Below are 17,948 nucleotides of genomic sequence, written 5' to 3' on the forward strand. Positions count from 1 at the left end.
AGTCACTACAGGAGAGTTTGTAAATCAGTGTTGCTAAGCAATAAACTTTTACTGAAGCTGATTGTTGATAAAAGATTAAAAAAGGACAACCACCCTGAAATCTGAACAGCACCTATCACTTCAGGGATAACATGCAGTACAAGTGTTTCTGAGGTAGCCTCAGGCTTGAGAAACCATACCTTTAGCCTTTTGACCCCTTTAGAAACAAATCATCTGCTCATTGCTGACATGATTCACTGTTAATAAACATGATAAAGACTATTGTGTGTTAATAAAGCCTATTAGAAAGTGCCTTTCCAGACCTAGAGAGCTTGTCATGGAGTTGTGGCATCCTCACAAAACCACAGCTGACAGGCAGCAGAGTGAGTGCATCTGAAGGATGCCCATTTGCCCACAACATGCAGAAGGCCAGCAGTGCTTCCAGCCTGCTTGGAAATACTGTTGCTTTGTCTCCTGACAGTGTTTACCACAGGTGAGCAGGTTTAGCAACATGAACCTGACTATAATATCATGAATAATGCTGACAAATCTCATTAGTTGTCTTGCCAGAGATTTTAAACTTACGTTTTTCACACTTCAGCCATAGTATTTGCCCTCTGCAGAGAATTCAGTGTGCAAGTGGCTTGTCTGCATGGTTGTAGCCTGCTATCTGCATTAACAGAGTGTCTTTAACAGCTGAGTGATGTTTTGAGAGAGCAGAGAACAGAACAGAGTGCCCTGGTAACAGGGCTTGGGCATTTTACAGTGTAAGTAATCTGGTTTTCTCTCTTAAGTGCATTTAGGATGTTAGCATGGATGGCTTTGGCATTTTGTTAGTTTGGTTTGGTTTTTTAAGTAACCAATGCCATTATGCTTACGTATCAATAACATAAAAATAGAGTTCTCTTTTCCCACTGAAGCATACCATGCAAAACAGCCTGATTTAGTCACAGATGAAGGAACTGGATGATATTTCAGCTGAGCACAAGCAATGTGATGTTTTCCTTAAGTGTTTTCTTTATTGTTCCTTGGAATGGAATGAGACTAATAGATCAATACTTGATAAATGGGGAAAAAACATTGTGAGTTTGTGCATAATGAAGGAAAACGTCAAAAATACTGGTAGGGATACTGGTCACTGAATGCATTGCACTACTGCATTACTGTTTTCTCTGAAAGTCAGTTTAACAGCAATTTTGATTTTGGTCAGCGTGAAATTGGCAGAGAGTTTTAGCTGAGGTGGTGATGGTTAAACATGTTTGAGTCCTAAAGCCTAAATGTTTATAGCCTGTATTTATGTTTTGGTTCATCTGTAGCTTCTCTTCTGGCAAATGCAGTTGTGAAAAGAGCAAGGCTTCGCCATCCCTACCCAGACTGGTGTTTTCCAAATTTGCTTTTCCAGACCACATTTTTTTGAAGGTGAAGCTTCTTATCTATCCTCTAGAATGAGTTGTTGGTGGCATTTTGTTTGGATCACATCTCCCAAGCTAAAGAGTTAAAACTATTTGTGTATATCTGACTGAGAGATACAATATCACTGTACTTTAGATTGCAGAATTTTACCTTTCCAAAATAGAACCTACCTGTGCTTTCTTGCCTTTAACCACCAGAGACTTCTGTTTTTCTTCAGCATGTGATTAAGCAGATTAGGTAAATAATTAAATAACATTAACTGCTCTCCCATTTCATTCCTATTTACTGATGTGCAACCCAGTGGAGTTGTACAGCATGGCACCAACTTGTAGTGTGGTCTTTGCCACACACTGAATGTGTGGGTGGTATCTCAAAAGTCCTATGATACAGCCATTAGTGATACAGACTTATTATACAGTGCTTATTCAGGCAGTTTTTTCAGTAACTGCAGCGGGCACGTACCCAGATCTGGGGATTTGGCTGCTTTTTAAAAGATTTTCTTTAGGGCTTGCCTTCTACTTTGTTTTGGTAACTGATACAGGTAGGTCTATTAGGCTCCCTGGCGTGGCTGTGGTTGCTGAGTGTAAAAGCATTGGTAGGCTCCAGTGTTTAACTGAGTTAAAGCCCACCCGTGTACAGGTCCATCCCTGCTTTCTCGCTGAGAGAGGGCTCTCTGAGGTAGCAGTGGGGAGCACTGCCTGCCCGTGCACTACAGGAGGTCAGGTTAGAGTGCTTCTGGCTTCTTCTGGCCCTAAAAATGACTCTGTCCTGAAATTGGTATGTCAGCTGCTCTGTACCAGATCTTGAGGGAATGCCTTAGTGACTGCAAAAAGAATTAGGCTTTTGTTGGAAGATAGGACACTATGATTCTTAATGAAAATTGTGGGTGATGTATAAAAACACAATTATTTGAGGTTACCAGCCACAGGCTAACAAGTCATTTAGCCTTCCTGTCAGAAGGTGAGCCCTCAGTAGTTCAGCTATTTTTTGTCAGTGCAGGAGTCTGAGTCCTGGCTGGGCAGAAGCCTGTTTTCTCTTCTTTGGAGCTATGCAATGTTTCACAAGGACCAGAGTAGCCAGGTCTCTGCTGTGTGTTGTGACATTTCATCCTCTCATGAAATGGGTCATTTATGGGGAGATGCCTCTGGTAGCCAATTTTATAACGGTTATTCACTGGCACATCCAGGACCAGGAAACTGCAGCGCAACACTTTTAAATGATTGATTGATTAAGTTGGTGAAAAATTTAAAAATAGAGAGATTATATTAGGAACTACTTCCATTAAACTGTATCATCTCACCTTGACTTCTGTTTATTTTTTTTTAACTTCACCCTTGGGCAACCATGATTGTATACTCCATACCTGCTTCCTGTTCTACAGATGTGCTCATTCTATTAGCTTCTGTTCTTTATTTCCTTTTCTTTTCTTCTGGCATAGAAACTTTATTTTTAAAATACATAAAGCTGTAGGGTTTCTCATCAGTAGAATCAAATGGAAGATCAAAAATATAATTAAATGACTTTCATTTCTTTGCCAGAAACAAATTATTTTTTCTTGTCTATTTTGGGTGACTTTATCATGCCCGCAAGGAAATAATTTTCATTGTGTCTGTCAGTGTGATCCTGCCTTAAGAATGGAATGATCTTTTACAAGTCATATGAAATTACAATAAATGTTTGAAAAGAGAAAAGCATAAAATAATTATATACTATAGTAGCCATGGAATTCAGAGTAAAAACTGCTAAAAAAAAAGCAGCAACTTATTAAAAAAAATTAGGTAGAGAACCCCCATTGTTGCCTGAGCCATATCCACTAGTAATCTAGTTCATTCCATCTTAGTATCTGCTGAAGATTTCAGCTCTTTAGAAAGTGTGAAATTTGTGTAATACTATTAATTTTACCAAAATATTGTAAAATAATATTGGAAACAAGTTACTACAATAGTAATGCATTTTAGACCTATAACTTGTATGAGACATTTAAAGGTTTACATTACCTGTGTTGCATGTGATTGTAATGAATTGGTATATTTAGCCTGTGACAGACAAAGTAAACTTGAGAATGTTCTTTGGTATTTATTTTTTTGTTTTTAATTTAACTGGTTAATTTAGGTGTTATAGATGGCAAAGTGGAATGGAGTTCTAGTTTATGCTGTAAGGCCGTGTGGGTGAATTTGTGCCTCTTTAGTAGTTACGGACATTATCATGCTCCTGGTGTCTGTTCTTAATCTCTCTGAGATTTATTTGACTTTTGGTTTCTATTTTCAGAATTGTTGAGGTGAATTGATCTTGCTGCTGGTCTGTTTGTATTTCCTTTATATTTTGTAGTATCTGTTAATATTTTTCTGAGCTTCTGCATCAGAAGCTGAAAGGATTTTACTTACAAAGAGGAAACTTAGAGTGCTGTTTATTCTGATAAAGTGATTGTCCCTTTCCTAGCCAGTGATCTGGGTTTTCTTTGCTTTGCCATAAGCAACTAGCAAAGAATGAAAAGGAAGTGTTTTCTGAAAGATACCTCCTTCACAAGCTAGATCACTGAACATGAGTGACTTCTACCCTGCTGTGTCCTGGTGGTTTGGAGTATGAGGCGTGTGCCTCAGCGCTGGGCTTCTGACTTTGCTGTGCAAGTTGCCCGGGGAAAGGGAGCAAGTGAACGTACTCATCTGCATTTTTTTTCTTGCCTATGTACACAGATTTCCCCTCAAAAGACTGTAGGAGTCCAATCACCTGAAAATCAAGAATGTTTATTCCCATGTTTCCTGGTTTTCATCCAAGAGATGCTGTGTCTGTATTTTCTCATCACTGAGCATTCACATGTTGGTTTGTTTCTCCTAATTATGAGATGGAGTGTGCACAACTGTCACAGAAAAAACCTTTGCACCTGTTTGAGCCTTTTGACCAGACTGCAAATTGACTTGACCACATTGTGCTAGTTGGCCATTACATAAAAAATTAATTTCCCGTAGTTCTGCTATGATAAGGGATGGTTGAGTTTTTGTTTTGTTTTGTATTGGATTTTTCTTGGTTTTGTTGGGTGGGATTTTTAAAGTTTCTTGGTTGGGTCTTTTCTCTCCTCTTTTTTTTTTATATTCTGCATTTTTTCCTGCAGAGTGTGTGTGTGTGTGTGTTTTTGTGCCTTTTTTTTTTTGTTCTTGCTTGTTTAAAATTAATGAGAGAGAGACACTGCATAGAAAGGACCAGATTGTACAAACTGGTGAATTATGGAGCACTTGCCAAAGTCCTGCTGACATGCATGGAATTAAGTCTGTTTTGTACCTGTTAAGTTGTCTTTGTTTTACAGGGTAGAGAAGATTATTTATTGGGAATGGTGGAAATAGGTAGCATTTCACTGTTTCACTTTCAGTTTTTTTCTTTTTGTGTGTGTGTATGTGTGTGTGTGTGTGTTAGACCTTGTCTGAAGAAGGGCAGTCTGCATGGCTTTGCCCTGGGCGTGGAAGTCCCAGGACCACTGCTGCTCAAAAGAGAGATCACGTTTTTCTTGGATGGGATTGTAAAGTCCAGGTTCCATCCTGTTGCTTGGTAGTTATATATTAATAAATTATAGGTCCAAAGGGCTTGTGTTACCTTGTCTTGAAGTTCATAATCTGATGAAACTTCGTTTCATTTCTCTTTTGTTTCTTTTGTGCTGAACTACAGAAACACTGATCTTATTAGTCAGTGGTAGCTGCAACCGTAACAGGTCAGTTTCCTTGTTTTTCCTTTTCCATCTTGAGAAACCTGGTGCTTTTACTGAGAACAGTGCTGGTAGGTGATTTATATATTGTGCCTAGCTATTTCATGTCTATATGCATTTTTTCCCATTTACAGTTAAGTGAGAATAAATTACATTTGTGTATTAGAATCAGCTGCTTGTTTTCTATCTGTTGACTGTCTCAGTCTCAAGGACTGGATGGAAGGATGTAAGTCATGTAACCATGAGTTAAACCAGATCTGAAGTGTTCCCACTTGTAACTTCTCCTGCAGATGAGGAGCGGGTACAGAGTCTTAACAGGTATCTCAGTAGTGAGTGCAGTGAAAGATGTTTGTGGAGAGAAGATGGCTGTTGAACTAAATTTAGGTTGAATTTATCTCACACTGAAGATTGGTAGGCAACTTTTTTATAGTATGTTGTGGTTATAGCATGGAAAGTACCCTTTCTTCCCTTGGTTAAAACAGGCTTTTAAATCACCCACTTTCTTTGTACATTATTTTAGTGGGGTAACAATAAGGCTTTTATTACAGAGTGCTATTGTATTGTCCTCTATAACCATTGTTGCTCTGACAAAGAAAGATTAATTCTTTTTTTCACTCACATTCAATAGTATCAACAGGCTTTTAGGCAGCTTCTGACTGCAGTTGCTGGAGCATGTCAGAAAAAGCAGCTGCTCATGTCAGATCCAAGGTAGAGCTAGATCTGTGGATTTCAGTCTCTGATTCATGTAGCTACATTCTACAACAGAGATGTTTCAGAAAGTTGGCTAGAAAATGCAAATCTGTGTGACATATCACTCCATAAATGTGAACTGCAGAGGGATCTGCTTCCACTGAAATAGTTTGAGATTTGTCATTTGGAAAATGTTGAAAACCAGGAATTTCAAGCAGTCTCAGTGAGAATATGTAAATCACTATTGTGAAAAAGTTCGTATGAGGTCACCTGAACTGTTGCTAGGTTAGAGAGACTGCAGTGGGAGTGTTTTCCCTTTTCCTTTGCCTGATGTCCCTGAAGGAAACAGACCTGCCCTGTCCTTTCTGCACGAAAGAAAAGAAGGATTGTAGTGTCTAAAAGGCTCTGTCTGCATAATGCCAAAAAGAATATGCATTGTTAGATGTTGTATGGAGTTGAAGTGAGCACCGCTGGTCAATGTATGGCTGATGCTTTTGTTGATGTGATGCCTGATTTGCTGACACGCTGCACACACTGCCCCCCTCTCATCCCCAGCCTCAAGTGGTTCCATACAAGGTCTGTAAGCGCAGAATTGGCTGAGGAGTACTTTACAAGGTTTTTAAAATACATTAAAAAGATAAAAATCACACTCTCATTAAGGTGTCTGACCTTGTTTGTCTGTTCCCATAGAAAACCTCAGGCAGGTTTATGTTATCGCCAGGGAACAGACGCCTTGTGTAGCGTAGTCCCAATTTACTTCCAGCTCCTTCGCTAGCTTCAAAACTCAGTCCTTCTTCACTTTTTCTCTGAAGTTTCAAGTGTCTACAGCTTCAGCTAATTTCACTTTCATGATTATTTTATTACCATTGCTTTATTTCTTCTACCTTTTTTCACTGTGAGATCTGGAATTTATGAGGTAACTCATAATTGCAACTAGTTCTGCCAGGCTCAGAACACTTGCCTGCTTCTTGTCTTTCTACCCCCTTTGGTACTTTGTCAGATGCAATGTGTTGGGATTAGCTCCTGCATTATAGAACATGCTGCAAGAACAAAAAAATAAAAGCTTGTTTTAAGAAACAAGCTAAATTCTATAGCTACTTTTGTTGATGTAGTTGATAATATGAAGGGCAAGAATTACATGATTTGTAAATCAATGTGAAGTTCTTAAACTGCATGATTGTAAGGCTGTTTGGCCATGAGTCTGGATGTATGCACAATTCCCATGTCTCTCACCACCTGCTTACAAATAACAACTGTAGATGAATCCAAATGTAGATTAATCCAAATTATATTTTTTTCTTCAATAAACAACTAAATTAAGAGTTTGGTTCATGGAGAGTCAAGCTAGTTAATTACTTGTCAATGCTCTCAACTTATCATCACCTCAAAGGGGAGGAGCATAGGAGTAGCAATTTAATGACTGATGACTTCATGCTTCACTCAGTGTATATAGGATAAAAACTGAATGTTCAAGAAAATTTTTGATGAAAGAGAAATTTCTCTATACTAGTAAATAAGGCAGTACCTCTCCCTGCATATCTGTAGAAAATGCTATTTGTTATGCACCCAGGGAAGGAAAGGCAGTATCTTCATCACTGCTGATTTACCACTGCCTTGTTGAGGTCTCACTGAAATGAGCATTTTCAATGAAGTGTAAAGAATTTTTGAAAGTTGAGACATGTAACAGAGATTGTTGGTCAATTGCAAATACTTATTACAAAATATGGAGGGTTTGGACTACCTCTGAACACTTCTTTTCTTTTGGTTGGCTGGTTTGGTTTGGGTATTTTTGTTAATGTGATAAAGCTGTTACTTTTTTCTTCTGCCAGGAGCTTACACTGATAATCCAAACTCTGTTTAGCCTTTTTATCTGTGAGAATAGAGGTTATCTCTTATTAAAGAGGAGTCTTATTTGGTATTTCAGTTCAGTTTTTTATTTTTTTTCCCCCTATACACAGTTTTGCCCTTGGTTGATTTGACCACTAAGCTTTTCCGGCTTTTAAGAATTAGAGTGATTTTTCTGTACTTTTCCTTTCTGGACCTCAGTCCATGTTGTTTGCGGGGCAAAAATCGTGTGAAGAATCATAATCTCTTCCTGCACCCTAAAAACAGGCAGATTAAGAAAATGCAGGCGGTAGGCCTCCACAATAATTTCTGAGTAAATATTTTACTGCTTTTTCCATCTGTTACACTAAAATCTGACTTAAACTAAGCGTAAATCTAGTCAGAAGAGGTCACTGGAGTATTAATCATCGGATTTAATCCTCTTAGACATGTGTTTGGTATGAGGCCAGCTATTCAGAAGTTTAACAGCACACATATGTTCCTTATCTGCCTGGCAGCTTGCCAAAGAAGTAAACTTCAAGTCTGTGGTGGGTTTATTTCTGTAAAGTACGCTGCTTGCTTGGTGCAAGCTGATGCAGCTTTTCTGTATATCACACATGGTGCATAGGCTGCTACTGAAGAATGAGTTCCTTTCAGGGTGCTTTTCAAAGAGCTGTAGTGTTGGTGTTGCATGGTAAGACGTGATATCATTCACAGCTGACCTTTTCGTGGTGCTTCCCTATGAAGTACGATGAGCCAGATTTAATACTACTAACTTAGAGCAGAGGAAGAGACAATGTTTCAAGTAGAGTAATACTGTGGAACCCAAATATAGCTGAATGAAACCTCACCCTGATTCCACTGCTGCCATTCTGACTTGGAGGAAACATTCATGTACATAAATACAACTCTTTCTTGAGTCAGGTCTGGACTGGACCCAGCATTTCTGTTTCTCACTTCATAGGAGTATGCTTCGTACTTGACAGAAAAACGATTATATCATATCCTAATTATGGAACTGATTCATCCCCTGGGGCATGGAAAGCAAACAGTAGGAGTGAGTGCATCATTAAAAAATTAGCGTATTTTTAGAGAGGAGGTAAAAATAAAAGTGCAGCTCCACTGAAAAAGTTAATGATGAAGAAAAATATTACTTGCATTAAAGGAACTTTTTAAAACAGTCTGAGATTATGGCCAAAAGAACATATATTTCTTAGTAATGTGTGTGGATTTTCTTGGAAGAAATTATTAATTTTCTTCTTGCCTTTCTTTCTCAAGGAAAAGAATGAAAGCTCGTGCTCCCCCTCCACCAAATCAATCTTCTGCAGCAAGTAGAATTCAAAGTGAGCCCAAGTCACCTGCAGAGACATCTGTAATTTCTGATCAGAACCTTGTGAGCATGAAGGAGAACATGATAAACAGACTGTTGGACTTCACAGTTGTGTTACCAAGTGGGGTGGAGCAGAAGTGCACAGTGCAAGGAAGGTAAGGCTTTGATTAGCTCTCACTTTTTGAAGCCTTTTGTTCCCCATGGGATGCTTGGTGCTGCTGTCCTTCTGAATTTATGGGGCTACTCTGTCATGCTTTTCTCTGCATTTTAAGCAGCTGTTGCACCAGAGTCCTGAGAGCCAAGTACAAGGGATCCTCTCTTCTGGGGCAAGAAGGATTTAGCAGCTATTGTGTCACTGTTTTCCCCATGGATCAGCATCTGTGTGGATCTATCCCTTTCATGTAGTGTCACTGTGCTTAGGTTGTATCACATCTCATAATCCAGAGTGGGCTTGCTGCAGTGCAAGTAGGTGCTGCTGGCAAAGAGTCCTGACAGTATGAGTGCCTGGAGGCATGCCAGGAAGCAGGCTCGGAAGATGGATGATTCATCGCATTCAGAGATCCCGCCTTCACAATTACAGTGCAGTTGTGTAGACAGCAAAGCATCTGCTCATATTTAGGAAGCTTTTTATATATAAAAGTGTATTTTTTTCCCCATGGAAAGAGACAGGGATTTTCTGTGTTACTTACTGGGTACAATCAAGAGCAAATTGTATTGGAAAGGTAATTTTGAGATAATTCTCTTCACTGTGGGAGCTCTTCTTTATCCTCATTCTTTTTGTGTAAATTGTTTTGAAAGAAAGAGACATTACTTTAGGAAATAATACAGAGAAGTTTCAAAAATATAAACAAGACTCTTATGAAACCATAGCAAACAATGTTGTGGTCAGTACTCAGGAAACTGTAGGAAGTGTAAGGCCACATTCAAAAGGTGTATAGGTGTAGGCACACAGTTTGTGGAAATTGGGAGTGGGGCTGCAGTGGAGCCTCGTCCCCAGTGGGCTACAGCTGTGCAGAACAAGTGAGCAGCATTGAAGGTAACGGGACATGGAGTGCTGAGGTGCGCTGACCAGCCACAAAGTGTGCAGAGGGCACACAGGTGTAAGGCATGTAAGATGAAGGGTATAAAAGATTGGGCTGAAAAGCAATAAAGAGCAGATTCTTGAAGATTTCTGAGGTGGTGTTACTCTGTTTGGGCTGATGCTTTGTGATATTGTATGATGATGCTCTGTGTATTGTGGCCATCTCAACTGTGAAATGTAGGTGCCTATTGGTAAATCAGATTCTGTGTTTATTTTAAAATTAATGCTTTCAGTAGTTAGTCTGCATTCCAGCAGAACTACTTTCTGGTCTTGTATACTAGTCTGTGTTGACTGTTTCCCTCATAGTACATTTTGGTGGCTGAGGAGGGTGTGTAAACTGTGTCTGGGACTTCTTTCTTCCCCCTACTTTTCTTGTAGAAACTAACATTCATTTAAATACTCTTGGGAGACAGTGCAACTTGTGGGTGTCTACCCCAAAGCCAGAGTGATGTTAAAGGTTTGAAAGGAAATCAGTACTTACCAGAGCTCTCAGATAATACGTGTAGTGATAGAGTTTTTATAGGGAGATTTGGACTTAATCAGAGAAAGAAGAGAGCAGGCCTGGTAAGAGGAACAGGACGTGAAACTCACTGGCCATTTGAGCCCAAAGACAGGTGGTATTTCTTTGGCAAATGTAAGCTATCTGGGAGCTGACAAGAGGTTAATATTCATGCAGCATTTTGTACTGGGACATAGATAATTGCCGTAAGATTACAAACATTTTTTCCTCTCCAAAGCAAGCACTCTGAGAGCGCTATGAGTGGTCTTTTATTGTGACTTTTTAAAGAATGTAAAAGCTACAGGAGCAAAGAGCAAGTAGAAAGTCCCTGTACAGTAAATATTCTATGTCTCATACAGGTGTTTATCATTATGTATCCCATACACTGAGACTGAGTGTTTTATTTATTAGAGTCTTTAGTCTGTGGACAAAAACCTGAAAGAAATGGCAAATATGAAACTTCCCTCATTTCTGTGAGGTTTTTTATATCATCTGCATTAAGCATTCTAAGCAACCAAAATGTTCTCTTTGTCTGTGAAGGTGCTCATTTCTCTCAGGGTCTGCATGATAGGTATCGGCCTCTGATTTAGGTGGCAATTAAATTCCTGCCTGTGTTAATGTGCAAATCTGCACAGCAATGGTGCCTAACCTAGGCTGTGGCTGTTCCTCTCAGTGCTGTCTTGAAGACTTGGAGTGGAGAAGTTAGTGACACTGATTGCCAGCTGTGGGAAGTGGAAAATGATAGAAACTGAGAAAGGATGATTAATTCCCCTAACAAGCTATGAAATGAGAAAAGAATATTCTGTAGTAAGCCCTGTATTACAGTGACATCAGTCTATGAACAGACCTCATGTGTGCTGCTGTTCTTTCTAATCATTGGAAGATGCAGTTTTCTTTACATTAGCCTTGGCTTTGTTTTTAGGTATGTAGAATAGTGAAAAATAATGTCAAGATTATCTGAAACTTTTAGGGGATGAACTGTCCTAAGTCTCCAGGTTTGGGGGAAAGCCCAGGTTTTTTCAACATCTTGTATTGTTTTGGTATTGGAATCTAAACAACTATGAAATACAATGATACTTAGGGGGTAAGCATTAAATTATGAAGTTACTGGATTTTATAAAATGTGGTGGTTTTTTGCTTCTTTTTTATTTTTTTTTAAATTTTGTGGCAAGAGTAAGAGCCAGTACAGGTAATGAATTATTTTCCCTGCTCACTCTTTTTATCTGTGATGATGTCATGGAAGGACATTTCAGAAAAATCTGCTGTTGTTTATACTGCTTTAAATCTTCATTATTTTTGTTGCCATCATTAAAACTGTTTTCTGCAGAATCTCCATTTGGCTACCCTGGGGAAATAGCTTTTCTGTTTCAAAAAAATTTGCAAATCTTTGCCCTGGGCATGTTCATAATGAAAAATGATTCTGTAATTTCAGGAAAGCAGTTCACAGAACAATGAAGTACACTAGATTATATTTGAAAGTATAAATACTGTAGATAATTAGTATCACTTAAGATTATTATAAGTGAACTAAAAGTAAAAATTACATCTTTCAATTTGTTCATTGTATGTAGGCAAAGCAACATGTTGTAATTTAACTTTGTTCTCTATGTAAAAAGTTCCTGCAAATATCAGCAGAAGGGCAGAATGTTCTCATTAAGTTTTCTTGAAGACACGTTAAGAAAAAAAGTTTGTACTATTTAAAGATATTTTATTGCAACCTGGAACCTTGAAATTGTTTTATTTATAACAGTTAACTCAAGCTGACAGTCTCTCTAACAGTTTATTGTCATCTTGTAATGCACAATTTGGGAATTTGAAAATGGGTAGCACAGATTTCAGTACAAAGCTGAGTCATTAGGGAGTGTGTGCAGTGATACAATATTGTAAACAGTTTTCTTTTTGAAGGACTTGATCCCTGGGAACTCTGCTATAAAACATGTAGATGTATTCATGAAAAATTGTTAGCCTACTTCCCCTTGAAAAGGAGGGAAACACTATTCTGTGTTTGTACTTGGGTATGAGCACTAACTGATGTGCTGAAAGGATAGGTAAAGCATTGGCCACTTACACATTTTATGCATGATCTGTAGCACATCCACACGAACAGTTAACAGATCTGAGAGAGGTAGTGAGTAGACATTTAGATGGAAAACAAGATGAAAAGCTCCCAAGTTATCAGTGTTCTGTTCATGACTCTCAGAGGTAATACTTTCAATGGGTAACCTGTAAATCAAGGGGTCATGCATCTCTGTTCACACTTGGTGGCACTGAGGGGGACTTCCTGATTAACACAGATAAATACATTAACACAGCAGCTTGGAACTCGGTGGTATTTGAAATGCAATGTAGGAAAATGGGGATGTTTGAAGCTAAGTGAGGTTTGTTTTGAAGTTGTCAACACATGGATGACCAATATGCTGAAAAGTAAACTGGACAGCTGTTGCTCCTGCATCTTACATGTTACACAAATTCTCTTATACATATGATGCACATAGAGCAGGACACTGGAAGTAGTAATAAACTATCCAAAGCTGTAGTCTGATTCTGCAAATATTGGAGGACAGAGTTCAGTACAGAGTAATGTCAGAATATTCAGAAAGAATATTCTCACATATTTTCAGTCTCTTTATTGTAGGCTTATAGCTCGACATACGGAACAGTGTTTCAGGAAAGATTGAAGGTATGAAATCTGCCAGGTTGGCAAAGCACTCAAGAGGTGTTGTCAGAAGAAGATAAACAGGGCACATGGCAAAAGGTTAAAAATTAGTTAAAATACTGAATAAGAGTCAGGTCTATAGTACAGTAGTTCAGTGTAGCTAAGGGGAAGGGGGGAAAGTTGTACTAGAATTTATGTTGGAAGGGGCCCCTGAAACACACAGTCTCTAGGCAAGTTGGAAGTTTGAATATTTCAGAGAGGAGGTTTCTGGATTTTTCTGCACCTCTTTTCCAGGGCTGGAACCATCTTTTTGGAGACAATATGTTTACTTGTATCTAAATAGGATTTCCTATTCAGCACTTGTCTCTTGCTCTTCACAGTCAGGAAGAGTCTGTCTCTGTAACCCTGTAGTTCATACTTACAGACAGTAGCAAGGTCTTTCTTCACCTTTCTTGTTCTAAGGCTCAAAAAACGCAGTCCTCTGTCTTATGTGTCATCTTGATGTTCCTTCTGTGGACTTGCTCAGTTGTGGAAAATAAGAGCCAAATGTACAGGAGCAAGTTAAGAAAAGAAATAGAAAACATAACTGTCTTATTTATCACATTTCCTGAACTTTTTTGGATAGAGCTTAGTACTTAGTGTGTACATTTTTGTTTGTGTAGAAAAACTTGTAATCTTTTCATTAAGTGCCTGCTGTACTTTGGAGCATGCGAAAATAAAGACTGATGCTATTTTCTAGTTTAAATGGGAACAGTGAAAGAATTAAAGATTTTGGGTCATCCATTCCCTTTACAGTGCTACTTTCTTTTCCAGTCAATTGCTAATGCAGATTCTTAATGCATATTTGACATTGACCTAAATAAAGAAGATCCTTTCCTCCAGTTTAAGATTTATTTTTTTTTTAAACCATGGAATTACAGAATAGGTTGGGTTGGAAAGGACCTTAAAGACCATCTAATTCTACTCTCCCTGCCATGCACCAGGGACTTGCTCAGAGCCCCATCCAACCTGGTCTCCCATGCTTCCAGGGATGGGGCATCCACAGCTTCTCTGGACCAGTTCCTCTGCTTCACCACTCTCACAGTGAAGAATTTCTTCCTAATATCTAATCTAAGCCTACTCTTAGTTTTAAACTTTTAGCCCTTGTTCTATCACCACATGCTCTTTTGACAAGTCCCTCTCCAGCTTTCTCCTAGACCTGTTTGGGTACTGGACACCATTTGCTGCATGAAAGTAGAAGATAAAAAAGAAAATTATTTTGTTTGAGAGTATGCAACTTTACCCTGTACATTTATTTTTAGCTGGACAAGGCTATATTCTAAAATGTATTCCTCTGTGTGAGCCAAGGAGGTTAAGCCAAACCATACCCAAAGCATCTCAGTTGTTTTATACTTCCTAAAAACCATAGGCATCTGCTGCATTTTACTGGAGAATAGCAGGAAACAAGCAGTCTGGCCAAACTGGATCAGAACTGGATCAGCATGATAAGCGTTGCTGACAAAGTAGTTATTCTTTACTGTTCAGAATTGGCATTAAATGTCAAACAGCTTAGTAACGAAATATCAAAATAGAGACAAAGTATTTTCCTTTGTAAGAATAGTCATATGAACCTTCTTATATGAGTCTTAAATTGTGTTCTCTCTCCAGTTTTGTCTCTGTGCTCTAGCATTTGCTTTTAAGTCATCAACCTTTGGTGTGTCTGTTATGTAGTGTTTGGTCACCTTGCCAAAAATTTCAACAACATCACACTAAAATGAAAAAGTGAGGTGTTTCTTAGCTGAGTAGTTAGAAAGGCAGGACGTATTTAACTTCTTTTCAGCTTTAGATTTAAGACCTGCCTGAATTTCAAAACAGAGTATGTTCTCTACCAGATGTCCAGGCAGGTTAATAGAAAGTGGAGATCTGTGTGGAACAAGATGGAAGCAAAGGCAGGATTGACTCTCTTCATCTTCCAAGAGCCGTATTCAGCCCAAGGTTAGAAAGAAAAGTTGGTTTAGATTAGTCGATCACTATTCTCTTGCTGTGTTTAGTGACTCTCTTCTGTGTGTAGAATATACATGGAGGTACTTGAAATAAAACTCCCATTTAAAATCAAGCTGAACTGTATTATGGTTTAGAAGGAAATTTTTTCAAGTTGGTGCCATGGAAATCTGGTATAAAAATAACTTCATTGCAAGGGTTTCCCAGCTCTCTTACTTTGATTGAAACACAAAGATTTTCAACTTTGTGGAATTCCTCTCCTTTCCTCTCCCTGCTTCTTATTTTTTCTTTACACTCAGAAGTTTTGTGAAAAATTTTTGCCAACTTTACATTTTTTAAAGAGCATGCAATTTGCTGTGAAGCTTTTTCAAAAGCTTCAGCTGTACTTTCAAATGGTGTAGATGAAGGCTGGGGATGCTTTTCATGGAGCAATTGTGTATTCTGAGCAGCATGGCACAGGGTGGGATGTTGCAGACTTCCTTAAATGTTATGTTTAATGCATGCCTGTTCATAATTGGCAATAAGGTGAAACCTTAGATTTGGCTGGATTTTTGTATTTTCTATTGTCCAGACAAATTTGTTCAAGTTGCATGATTGTCTGTAACTTATTTTCTCTGATGGCTGGTGAGGATTCTGATTATATTATGGTTGTGGTACTGTTGCTGCTGAATATATTTTATCATTTCAGTGGTGTATGTGTGAAATCATAAATTGTTATTTTGATGAACTATCTTCTCTTTACAAATACTTTTTCAAGAGGCAAGATAACTATCCAAATTTGAATGAATTATCATAGTATTCTGCACTGCAGAAATATAGTACTGTTCCACTTTAAATATAAATGTCAAGCACATATTACGCTGTGTACTATGATTCTGCCAGGTTGTTTCATTTTCCCTGAAACAATAGTAAGAATGCTGAGGGAAAGCAAACACATGCAAATTTTAGTTTAAAAGAAATATGTCTGTAAACAGACAAGTTGAGATCTGTATCAGGAGAACTGATAAGCAGTTTTAAAAAGTGTGCACTGCACAGTTTAATGAGTAGTCTTGTAAATACTGGTGTAGGTGGGATTCTTCTCTAGTTTGTACTTAGTAGCTGTAAATGTCTGTTGGTTGTGGTGTGGAGGATATGAATTGAACATACTTGTGAAACACAGATGTTTTCAACTTGTAGACTGTGTTAGAATGAGTCATTATGAAATGAGCTGATACAGTTTTGATTTGAGGATATGAATTGAACATACTTGTGAAACACAGATGTTTTCAACTTGTAGACTGTGTTAGAATGAGTCATTATGAAATGAGCTGATACAGTTTTGATTTGGATGCTAAACATTTGTATTTGTGCTCTGTATGTTAGCAGTTGCCACAGTGCACCCTGTTCTGAAGCATTATATACGTATTAATGGCATCTGTTTTCCTTATTTGATCTTCAGTTATCATATTCTGAGTTCTTCCCTTTTCAGTGAGATCATATTTTTTCAAATTTCCCACGCTTCCAACTCTCCCAGCTCACACTGTGTAACTCAGTTAAACTTGGAAAAGGTTACTGTAAAGGAGGTCCATCCTCTTCTCTTGCATGAGAAGAGCTGTCACCTACCAGGGTAATAAGGAATTGCTCTAGTTTTCCATTTTGGTTGTCTTTGCCATTAGCCCTCCAGCATTCTTCACCAACTTCTTGAGCAGTTGCTGGCCAACAACATACCTATGGAAAGAAGATTGTTGGCCCTCCACAGAGTAGTTTCCCAGATGCCAACAGCTTGCAGTTTAAAGGGTAATTCTTGAGCTACAGATGTGACGGTGCTAGCTAATAACCTGTGGAAGATTTTATTTTCTTTGAATTTGCTTGAATTTTGAGTCTGTATACAGTTTTCCCAGTTTAAGCATTAAAAGGAGTGCCAGCTAATTTGGCAAATTTGCTGTCTGTGCATTTATTTTCACTTCTGCTACAAGACAGATATCCCACTGTATGTGGCAGGTTCCAGCTACAGATGGTAAATTTTTTTTAGCTTACATTCTTTTATCAGTGACAGACTGGTTTATGAAACCAAAACTTTTGAGAAAAATGACCAGTTTTGATAAGCCTGTTATCTCTGATTCTGTACAGAGTTTTTGAGGAGAAGGCTGGGAAAATGAAAGATCCCTTCATTGCTGTTACAGAGGAGAATTTCTGGAGTGTGGGGGAGCACAGTTCATATCTGCTGCATTAGGCAGTATCAAGCTCCAGTGAATATTGAGTTCTTGATACAGAATAGAATACTTCTGTGGAGAGGCACGAAATGAGAGGGACAGTTGCTGACTCTTTTAAAACTTCATGTGTTAAGAATCACACTGCAGTAAACTTGCTGATAATGGGGACGCTCAAAATGAGATGGTTTTGTACAGGTTTAAAATCATCACCAAAATAAATATGGACAGGATCTCTTGTACTGGAAAATATAGCTGATGTCTAGTGGATGTGGGGAAGTCATGTGGAAAAATAAACCCTATCTACCATTTGTTCCAAATTTAAGTACTCCATTTTGGGTTATGTGATTGTTCAGATCTAGGTGGAGTTTACCAGACTGTGAGTTTGTAATCTACTCATATCTTGTCTTCACATCAGTGAACAGAATTTGAACTGGAGCATTTAATGTATGGATTTAGTACATTATGACCCTCAGTTAGAGCATGGTGCTTAATAACACCAAGGTTGTGGGTTCAGTTCCCATTTGGGCCATTCACTTAAGAGTTGGACTTGTTGGATCCTTGATAGTCGCTTCCAACTCAGAATATTCTGTCATCTGTGGTCTGGAAGTAA

The 17,948-nt window shown here is 38.4% G+C and overlaps 1 protein-coding gene across 3 annotated transcripts in view; it reads left to right on the plus strand.

Moving 5' to 3' along the window:
• COBL (cordon-bleu WH2 repeat protein) overlaps positions 1-17,948 on the plus strand; it is a 155,768-nt gene that overhangs the window by 32,503 nt on the left and 105,317 nt on the right. For all 3 annotated transcript variants that reach the window (XM_054284699.1, XM_054284700.1, XM_054284701.1), the window contains exon 2: positions 8,879-9,085. In XM_054284699.1, the coding sequence (XP_054140674.1) occupies positions 8,879-9,085 (207 nt within the window). The remainder of the gene's footprint in view (positions 1-8,878; positions 9,086-17,948) is intronic.

The sequence above is a fragment of the Melozone crissalis genome, unplaced genomic scaffold (genome assembly GCF_028551555.1).
Source record: "Melozone crissalis strain CALT ecotype California unplaced genomic scaffold, PUWL_Pcris_2 ptg000042l_1, whole genome shotgun sequence".
Classification (NCBI taxonomy): Eukaryota; Metazoa; Chordata; class Aves; order Passeriformes; family Passerellidae; genus Melozone; species Melozone crissalis.